The 10,943-nt window shown below is 44.5% G+C and overlaps 1 protein-coding gene across 1 annotated transcript; it reads left to right on the top strand.

Annotated features, from left to right (window-relative positions):
- Positions 1 to 4,931: 4,931 nt before the first annotated feature.
- On the top strand, positions 4,932 to 10,348 carry LOC142785208 (putative exonuclease GOR). The gene is made up of 4 exons (XM_075883658.1): positions 4,932 to 5,039; positions 5,745 to 5,860; positions 7,365 to 7,624; positions 10,257 to 10,348. The coding sequence occupies exons 1-4, from the start codon at positions 4,932 to 4,934 to the stop codon at positions 10,346 to 10,348; spliced, it is 576 nt and encodes a 191-aa protein (XP_075739773.1).
- The last annotated feature ends 595 nt before the right edge of the window (positions 10,349 to 10,943 follow it).

Raw genomic sequence — 10,943 nt, 5'->3', positions numbered from 1 at the left:
GGCTTCTGCAGCCTGTTCTCGCACAAGTCGATTTGTTACCGTGGTGTCCAACTCGCAATCAGGCCCGTTGTCGATTTGAGGCTTGTTTGCCTCAGTGAATGTTGCTCTCGCAGCCAGCGCACGTGCCTTCGATCTAGTCAGTGCCTTCACTATGCCTTCTCCCAACGTTAGATCTTTCTCCTTCAGCATTTGATCTGACTTATTTGAAAATAAGTAAGGATACTGAGGGGGTAGATATGGCGATACCGCGGCTTCCGTTTCCAACGTACCAAATGCGCCTTTAAGGACAACTTTAGCTACGGGAAGGCACTGACTGTTTGCTTCTACAGCTTGTCTAATCCAGGCACAGTCTCCTGAATACTGTCCGGACTGAACAAAGGACGGATGAACTACGTTCATAGTGGCTGCGGAGTCTCTAAGAATCCGACACTGCTTGCCGTTCACGGAAAGGTCGTACATATAGGGCTCTAACCACTTCATGTTCTCGTCGGCTTCGTTTATAGATAAAAAGACCACCTTTTCTTTTGGGCAATATTTCGCAAAGTGCCCTTTTCGTGGCAATTTAAACAAGCCGCCGGTTTTTTTGCCTCAAATTTCTTTTTGCTTGCCTCTGCCGACGCCCCATGGTTAGATGCTCTGTTTTCCTCACCCTTTTGTGCGAGACTTGTCGGTTGTTTTCTAAACGGCGCCTTATTCGGTAGTAGGAATTTTTCCCTTTTAGGCTCGCTGTTTGCCCCGAGGGCGCGGCGCGTAACAAATTCTTCAGCGAGCTCTGCGGCTTTCGTTACGGTGTTCACGTCCGGTCTATCCTGCACCCAGAACCTCACCTTTTCTGTTAACCTTTGATAGAATTGTTCTAGACCAATACACTCGAGCACCTTGTCATGATTCCCATACGCCTTTGCCTCTTTGAGCCAATCCCCCATGTTGGCCATTAACTTGTAAGCAGCTCCGGGTATGAATCATTGTTCTCTTTTACAGCGTTGCGAAATTTTTGTCTGAAACCTTCCGCGGACAACCTGTATTTCTTGAGAAGGCTCGACTTTACCTCACTGTACTCGTCAGCCTCCTCTTGTGTGAGGCGCGCGATTACTTCTGAGGCCTCTCCCGGAAGTAGGGACAACAAGCGTTGAGGCCATGTATCCTGGCTGAAACCTTGCCTTTCACAAGTTCTCTCAAAGTTGACGAGGAACAGCCCAATGTCCTCCCCTAGCTTGTACGATCTCATTAGGTCCGTCATTTTGAACCTGACCCGCTCTGCGGTACCGGATGCCTCGCTGCCTCCTGCTCTACTATTATGGCTAATCTCTAGCTCGAGGCGCTTCATTTCAAGCTCGTGCTTTCGCATCTTATCTGCCTCGGCTTCTGCCGCTTTCCTTTCGGCCTCCGCCGCTTTTCTTTCGGCCTCCGCCGCTTTTCTTTCGGCCTCTGCCGCTTGCCTCTCCTGAATCTCCTCGACACATTCTGACAGCTCGTCATCCTCCGCCCCCAATGCGAGAATCGCCTCTATCAGCTCTGGCTTTCTTTGAGAGTCCGACACCTCCAGATTCAACTCCCTTGCAAGTAGCAACAACTTGGACTTTCGCAGGGATTTCAGATTCATGGCTGCCTCCAGTACCACCGTCTCTGTTCCACAAAGATTCCTGTCCTGCAACTAATTAACCTTGACGGCAACGACAGCTCTAGGTTCCTGCCTTGCCTCAAGTTTTCCGTTAACTTAGTCTACAAATAAAGCATCAAAAAGCTCTTATATGTAATCCTGCCCTGCCACTGTTAACTTTGACGCCACTGACAGAAAATTTTAACCAAGCTATCACACAATTTCTGCCTGACGCAAGTTACCTGTAACCCAATGACTAAGACAGCCCCTCTCTACCAGCTTTTACTTAACACATAGAGTAAATGCCTGGTAAAATTTAACAGAGAAAGCCGGCACTCACCCAGTTCGCAGTCATGTCTCCGGCGTCGTGCCTCTCAGAAGTGCCGTTCGATTCCCTCTGGAAGTCGATGAGCTCGTGTCATCCTTCTCCTGTCGTCCCGTTGTTGGACTTCGGGCTCACTCTGTCCAGTGGTCGCTTTCGGGGTTATCGGCATCCCGCCACTGCCATCCAGTTGTTAGGACTCCGGGTCCTGCCGGTCTCGTTTTCGGTAGCTGGTCCCGTCGCAGGATCCATCATCCAACAATTCAGCGAGAAGAAGCGCCCGAACGAACGACAGAGATTTATTTACATGTGGAGAAGTGATCAACTGATCCAAAGAGAGAAGAGAGAGCGATACAAAACGTCTTCGGCATTTTATAGCGCTGCGTTGTCGACACTGGGCGCATTGTCTGCATCGTCAGCCAATACGGTGGCCCCGGCACCTCGGCCACGAGGGAGGGGGAAACACCTCTCACAACACATGGAGTGGCACAACCTAACACGATGTCCATATATGTCCTGGCGCCCTAAAAAATGCTCAAACATGGTCACGAACGCACAGCAGATTCCGGAATTCTCCCGGCGAGAGGGGGAGCCTGAATGGGGAGGTGGGGGTCGACGACACAGTCGGTCAAGAACCGGTTCTCCCCGCAACTCCTCTTGCTTGGTTCCCTAGGGCCGGTCGTAACAGCATGAACTGCGTTTACAAGATCGGGAGTTGAGACCAAAAATAAATTGAGTATGTTGGTACCACGAGTGGGCATAGTAACCATTTGGGCAAAATTAAACATAAGGCACAGATCTAGAAAGTTTCTTGAAAGGGGTGAGTGAGCAGCTAGGTGAACCCAATCAATGTCTGGGAAATTGAAGTCGCCACACAACAAGAAGTTCGAACGGGAAAAGCGAGAAGTTAGGTCTAAAACAACAGAGTAGAGTTCATGTGTAAAATTATCGTCAGAGTAGGGGGCTCGATAACATGCGATTAGTACTGTTTTACTGGTTGGAAAAGTGAGATTTACGCACAGGATTTCATGACAGCATTCTGCATCAATTCTGGAGGAAGGCAAACTAGGCTTTACAAGCGCCACAACCCCGCCTCCCCGACGCCCCAGCCTATATTGCCTGTGAATACAGTATGAAGATTTTGCGGAAAGTAGTTCGTTATCCTGAATGTCCTAGTTAAGCCAAGATTCAGTAAATATCGCGAGATCGGTACTGCTATCTTCCAGTAGAGCTTCAACGGTTTCTCTTTTCGGCAGGTAGCTCCGGACGTTAGTAAGCATTACAGTTGCGTTATGGAAAGCTGAAATGGCTGTGAAGGGCTTGCTTGGAACGTTAGCATGAGAGAGAGCGGACTTGTGGGCACGTGGAAATTGCTATGTGGTTAGTTCAACAACGTAATCGGTCATTGCATCGTAGGTGTATTGTTTCTTATCAATTGTCAATTTGTAAAAGCGGATTTTAAAGGTTGTGTTACTTTGCTGCCCAAAAGCGTATAACTTTTGCCTTGCGAGGCGCACGCGTGCTGAATAGTCTTCCCGTATAAAGAAGGTTGTTTCTTTGAGTTTCCGAGAAGACCACAGGATTCTAGATTTATCTTTGAAGTGCGCAAACTTAACGATAATTGGGCGCATTTTGTCGACGCAGTAGCGACCGAGCCGGTGCGCACGCTCTAAAGCTGCGTCGGTGATGATTATTTCAAAGTTCGTGGCGCAAAAAAAAATTATTTTTGCTTCAGATTCGGCCCAAGTTTCTGTGTTTTCGTCTTTAATTCGAAAAAACAATAGATTCGATCGGCGTAGGCGGTTTTCAGCGTCATCACATTTGTCAGCGAGTTGTTTTACCTCAGAAGAAAGAGAAGCAAATTCAGAGGAAGGGGGGTTGGGGGTGGTTCGGGAGGTGGGCTTTTGCACTGGTTTATGTCGAATTTTTTTTCAACCTCATCTAGACGCGACGAGAGGTTGCCGACAAGATTTTCGGTGTTAGCGTGAGCCAAGCGGATAGATGCAAGTTCATCCCGAATGGTAGATTGAGTAAGTTCTAAGCAAGATACCTTTTCTGCAAGGCTTTCTAAAGTTTCCGGGGGTCTCGGGTTCATCTCAACATCACCCGACAGAATTAGAAGTAGACCGATAAAGCGGCACGTTGCACAGTATTCAAAAAGGGATTCATACACAGTTTTGCGGCAGCAGTCAAGCACTTAAGTGGGGCACGACACCGCTAACAAAAAAGGATCGCTTGAACGAATACACAAGGCGCGGGGTACCTAACCAACCTGCATGAAGAACGACAATTTGAAGGCCATGCTCGCAGCGGTAGCGTGCTCCAACTGGCTACGGAGGGAGGAGGGCTTTTGTAGTCGGGTAGATAAATCCACCGCGCCAATTGTGGCTTGTGGCTGCCAGACCAGTTAGCAGGGTGAGTCCAGAATCAGCAGGAAAGGCCAAAAGTTCTTGCAGGTGTCCGCGTTGACAGATTCGAAGACGGGCCTTGTCGGCTGTGGGACGAGGCCTAACGGGCATGCTTTGGTGTTGAGTAGGTTTAAGGGCAAGGTAGCTGACCATGACAGGAGTAGCTGCACGAAGAACGACAATTTTAAGGCCATGCTCGCAGCGGTAGCGTGCCCCCACGTGGCGTGTTAACATTCCCGGGCGCTATGTAGATGAATGCAAAGTGACTTATTGGCCTTGTTGCAGTGTTCACATTCCCTTTCTTCCTTGTTCGTGCACAATGCTTTACAGGCCCAAAAAGCATGGCCTTCAAGATCCGCAACCTTATGACGTGTTTTCGGCGTTTTCAGTTATAAAGTACACCTCTCAGAGGATGCACTTTTTCTTGCTTTTCGCTTTCCGCTACTTACAACGCCCCTTGTGTCATCTACATCTGTTTGTGGATAGGATGGAAAGCGCTGTCAATTAAGGCTTGTCAACTTCTGTAGTACTCGCTTCGTTCTTGCTGAATCTTTTTTCTGGAGTCGAACCATAGATTGAATTGCTCGTAGCGATAACAATGATGGCTGGTGCTTGGAACAACATCAAGCAAACTGCCGTCGCGCACAGTTTTTTGCGTGCTTCAGTGTCAGGTGACGACTTCGGGTGTGCTATCACTGCTGACAACAAGGTATAGTGCCTTAGTCAGTTTTGCAAATTGTTAGCATTCCCGGGCGCTATATCACACGGGAGTACAGAAAGAGACTTCATCGGTGCAGATGACGATGTCGCTGTTTCTGAGTGCATCGATGCTGATATCATGGCTGGCTTTGTCAGTGCTGTGAAAGTGGTCCCGTGCTGTTATGAGTCATTACAGCTCCGTGCTAAACAGCATTTTACTATGCTACGTAGCTTGTAAAAGTGTTCACCGGTAATCACCGTGCTTGTAGGCCAAGGCGCTGAATTAGGTTAGTTTTAAAGCCTTAATGCTCGATTAATGATAACGACTTGGTGAACTTCGCGGCGTGCAAGTAAAAACAAGTTTGCAGACTTTGTCACGCGAAGAAGTGCAACAACTTGCAAAAAGAAGTTGTCACCTTTTTTTAAGCATACTGCGAGCAAATCGTCACATTATTGCTTATTACGATTTCTGAAAGCCGTTTTAAGAATTGTAATACATTAATATAAGTCTCAAAAACACATAATTCTTATATGAAGCATCGATATATCGAACTATTTGCGATCTCTTTGAGTTTGATACATCCAGGATCGACTACTGTAATGCTCTTAGTTTCACAAGCATTCAGTCATCTAACAGTCCTCGGGGAACAAAGCGCCAGCACACGAGGTTTTGCCTTCGAAATTCCTATTCTTTCTTTTTTTTCATGCTGTGCAGTGCTACACGTCCGAAGGAGTGGAGTTCACACGAGTCACGGTGTTCGGCTGGGACCTGAGGCCCGTCTACGAGAAGCTCGCAAAGCCGCGGGGACAGATTCTGCACTACAACACGCGGTGAGTGTGTTGTACAGCTCGCTATTGGTGACCCTGGCCACCTAACCGACCTCTTTTGTGCGCGATGTGCACGCAATGAAATTTGATGGTGTGAATTTTTACAGGATTAAAAAAAGCTTCATTTCTTAAGAATTGCTTAATAATTGAGGTCATCTAGAAAACCAATTAGGTGCTTAGTACGCATGCACTTATTTACCAAATGAATTGAGAAATGTTCCTGTCCTTACTCAGGATGAATTTTTCAGACTATCGTTAAAACGGCTATCATCTGCTTATAACATCAATTATTTTGTAACTACTGCATTGACTTGAAACAGTTATGACACACATCATGATGTTGCTGATGAATTTGATACCAAAAAAATGTGAGTGGTAGTTCAACTGCTCCGACCATGCTCATGATATTGTGCCTTCATGGCACCGATTTGAAATGAATTTTTTCCAGGGGAACTGATGGTCGCGTTCAACTTGATCACTGTTTAGAGGCGATTCACAGCAAGTCAAAAGAAAACTCAAACTGCTGTTCGCTGCATTTCTGGGAAAGCTGGCGACAATGGATGATGACTGCACATTTGAAACAGCTCACGTTGAGCAGGAATGAAACAGCTGTTTACTGCAGTCGTTCTGGATGAAACATTGGTCACTATTGGTAGATTTATAGATGGCACTTGTGAAGCTCTTGAAGAACACAAGAAACATACATCCACTGTGGCAAAACAAGACTGTCGTTTGCTGCAATCACTTCAGAGTTGCTAAGGATGCAGTAGGCTATGGTGAAAATGCCGTTGTGAAGGCACAAGCACTGTCATTGTGCTGTACTCTGCAGCTCCTGTTTTTGGGGGAAACACTCTGATGCTCCTGTTTCTCTGTATAGTTTCCTCTGTAAACTAAGGCGATAGGGATGTTGCCGCTTTGTTTCAATTCGACGGTAGCACCATATTAGCTTTCATGCATTGTGGGTTTGCTGTGTCTTACGGTCAGCATGTTCTGACTATCTGCCGCCTAATAAACTGGGGAGCGGTAAATACCAATAAGCTATGCACATGCTTGGTGACATCAAATGATCACCTTGCACAGTGTGACTGACTTCATTATTTTAGGGGGAAATTAACCAAGCTTACTGTAGCCCGCAATCATTTTTTCTAGTCGACCGTCCAGCCTTTCAAGCTTTCCGGTTGGTTTATTAATTTGTTACATGAGCTTTTGAATGCTTCATGAAAAATAGTGTTCTTGGAGAGGTAATGCTAATTAGTTATGTTTATTCATTGAACAGCATGTCACTTGTAAGTTTCAGTTTTTCAAGTCTGCCGATGCATATGTGCATATTCGGCGGGAAAATCGCTAATTGTTGTGAAGTATTGTTTATGCATGACGCAAAAGTTGTCTTTGCCTTCTGTTTCTTTATTATGCTTGCTGCAGTGATATTATTCGAGTGCTCGCACTTTGATAGCTACTATGCTGACTGCACTGCTTTATGCTGTTTTGTCGCCCGGGTGTAATGCAGGTTCAGCGGCCTGACAGAAGAGGACATGGTGGGCGTGAAGACGAACCTAAGGGATGTCCAGGCTGCCCTGCTGGCCCGTTTTTCGGCCGACACAATCCTCTTGGGCCACGCTCTCGACTCGGACTTGCGCGCCCTGCGGCTGATTCACGAGACCGTCGTCGACACGGCCGCCATGTTCCCCCACCGACGGGGATTCCCTTACAAACGAGCCCTGCGTAGCCTCATGGCCAAACACCTGAGCAAGATCATCCAGAATGGAGGTGATCGACAGCTTTAGAGCTTATGTGCTTGGTTAAAACAAAACCCACTGGGTACCTTGTGCAGTCAGTTAAGACGAATCAAAGGCAAAAGCCATCCTCTTTTTTTAGTTGGTCAATTTATTTATTGATCCTGCCATGCCATCCTATGAAAGCTTTCTGCATTCAACATGGTTTGGCTCTGCTTCCAAGATCAGAGGCACCACACCTGGTGCTGCATTGCCTCTGAGATCCGACCACTCTTGACCATGCTACGATTCCATGTGAAGACGTCATCACGTTACTCTACGTCACAGTGACGTCATGATCATGCTAAAAAATTTGGTGATTTGAGGTGTCATGATGATGTCATGTAGTGGCATCATCATGTGACACTAGTTGCATTTGTCATGTACAGTGCTTTAATATTTCTTTGTTCAATCAAGCAATCTTTCTTTGTTCTAGTTTTATCTCCTGCTATTGATTATTTTAATCAATAGCAATTTATTGATTTAATTCTATAGCAACTTATTTTATTGATTAATTTTATCAGTAGAGTTATCATGTTTTATCTAGAGTTATCATGCATTGATTAAACTAACAGATAGCATAAAACAGTCCATCGATAATGGGCTCTGGGCAGGGTGGTTATTTATAGATTTAACTAAAGCCTTCGACACTCTAAAGCACTCTACTTTGTATGCTAAACTTAATTCCTTGGGAATTTGTGGGCCTACTTTAACCCTTTTACAAAGCTACCTCGCTAACAAAACCCAGGTTGTCAATTATGGCGGTGTTTTATCCTGACCAATAATAACTAACCAGGGAGTCCCACAAGGCTCAATTCTGGGACCTCTCATGTTTCGTATCTACATGAACGACTTACCATCATCACTGAACTCATCTGACTGCATCCTTTATGCTCATGATACCACGATATTTTCTAGTGACAAAGATCTTAACAATGTACTAGCAAAGTTTAACACTGATGTCGCGAAACTTGTTTCATGGTGCAAAAATAACTTATTGAAAATCAACCCTGTTAAAACAACTTTCATGTTATTTCACTCGTCCCAAAAAAGCGTTACGATTTCACCCGAGATATACATTGATAACTGCGTCATCACTCATCAAAGTTCACTACATTTCTAGGTGTCACATTAGACCCTCAACTCAAATATAACATTCACGTGAATTCTGTCGTCAAGAAGACTGCTTTTGGCATCCGCATACTCATTCGCACAAGGCATTGTTTTCAGCAACACATTTTAAAATCACTTTATTATGCTTTCATTAAGATTCACCTAACCTACTGCAATTCTTCATGGGCCAATACCTATGCTACACACCTAACATCTCTCATTCACTTCAGAAAAAAGCAGTCCGAATTATCACACATAGTTCCTACACAACATCAGCAGCACCCCTCTTTAGCACTCTCGAAATTCTACCGTTAATTTCTACCTTTCAACTCAAACTTGGAATTTTATTATGTAGAAGTAGAGTCGGTGACATTTCCACTGACATACTTCCCCTCACACATCTCCAAAATACTAATAACACACTGTTTTCTGAAAATAGTAACCTTCTGCTTCCAAAAGTAAGTACTAACTACGGCAAAATGACAGCCTTGTTTTCTGCAATTTTTTTCCGGAACTCACTATTATCAATTATTAAATCAAGCCCCTCATTACATTGTTTCCGGTGGCATCTAAAACAGCTTTTACTAACAACATGCGACACCTGAATATATATATATGTATGTATGTATGCAGGCATGGTGGCGAAAATGGCCGTAGCGTTGCAATAAGTCAGGATCTACTTGACTGTATGTATGTATATATATATATATATATATATATATATATGTATATATGTGTGTGTGTGTGTGTGTGTGTTTAAATAGGGTTTATGCATTTATGTGTACGTGTATAGGTTCTGAAATGACAATGTATTAGTCAATGATATGTATGTGTTATGTTATAGTCATTTAATCCAATTAGTTATCTCCTGTTTCATCACTTACATGTAAATATTTTGAACTACATTAATTTTCACTAATCATTTTCATTACGTTCATTTTGTTTTATTCGCTTGCTGTTTTTTTCATAGTTGCCAATCTTTGTTCTATATTTTATATACATGAATTCACAGGAGGTCCCCCTGACAGTTTTTACTTTCGGACCTCCTTCTGTTTTATATCAACTTTTTACTAGCACTGTATTGTACTGAATAAAGAGCTTTATCTATCTAATAGTGTAATAGTGTGTAATTGTTTTTGCTGTATTTTTTTGTAATTGCCCCATACATGTCGTCATAAGAGGTCCCCCTGGCAGTTTTTCTGAAACGGTCCAACATGCCAGTCCGTCTAGAGACTGGCGGTTTGGACCGACTTGTGAGACCCGCGGTGGCTGATAGGTTCTGCTTATCAGCATTGTGAATTATCCGCAGTATGCTTATGGTTCGAGTTATTGCCCAATAGCATGATTGCCTGACAGGTGAAGGGCGGGTGTGCCGTGTGTGAAGCAGCCATTTATTCCTAAATTGATTGTGGTATATTTGTATTGCTGCCCTCATACCATGCACTTAGCATCGTTAATGAGGTGGCTGAATTTGCTCTGCCAAGCGGTGACGCAATGCTTTTCAATGTGCGCAGTGGATGGTCACGACAGCCAAGAAGATGCAGCCGCCTGCGTGGAGCTCATGCTGTGGAAAGTGCGCGACGGCCTCAAGAAAGGTGCACGATGATCGCTTGGATGTCTCCAGCAATACCAAACATGGCTGCTAGAAAGAGCAACACTCGATCCACTTTGCTGGGGCAGGGAGTGTCATTTACGTCAAGTAACGTAAATTGGCCGCGAAGAATTCTCAAGTTTGACGGCACAAGCGCAGTATTATAAGACGGGAGGAATTCAGCTGCTCAGAAACATTCAATATTCCTTACTGCGAATGCGAAGTCTTACCTCATACATGTGATGTTTTTCTCCATTAGTCCAGTTGTATCAGTTAAAGATTTGTGCATTATGTGAATTGTATTTTTTTCGTGTTATGTACTTGTACTTTACTAAAGATTGGTAGATTTTGGATAAATGTTGATAATAAGGATGACCATGTCCTGAACTCTTCCAAGTGAACATGTAGCTCGTTGTGTATTTTGCAAGGTAAGGCAGCCAAGCCTTGCCAGAATGTAATTTTATGAGAATTTCATGCATTCACCACTTTAATTGCTAAAAGTCGTTCTCGCCCTATTATAATATTATTTTCAAGAAACAGCCCTAATGTACAGAATCAGCTAGTCTAACACCAGTGGTGTAGGCAGAAACTTTTTCCCGGGCGAGGGTTG

Source organism: Rhipicephalus microplus, unplaced genomic scaffold, assembly GCF_043290135.1.
Source record: "Rhipicephalus microplus isolate Deutch F79 unplaced genomic scaffold, USDA_Rmic scaffold_19, whole genome shotgun sequence".
NCBI lineage: Eukaryota > Metazoa > Arthropoda > Arachnida > Ixodida > Ixodidae > Rhipicephalus > Rhipicephalus microplus.
The sequence above is the reverse complement of the archived record's forward strand: the minus strand, read 5'-3'. Positions and strand labels throughout refer to the sequence as shown.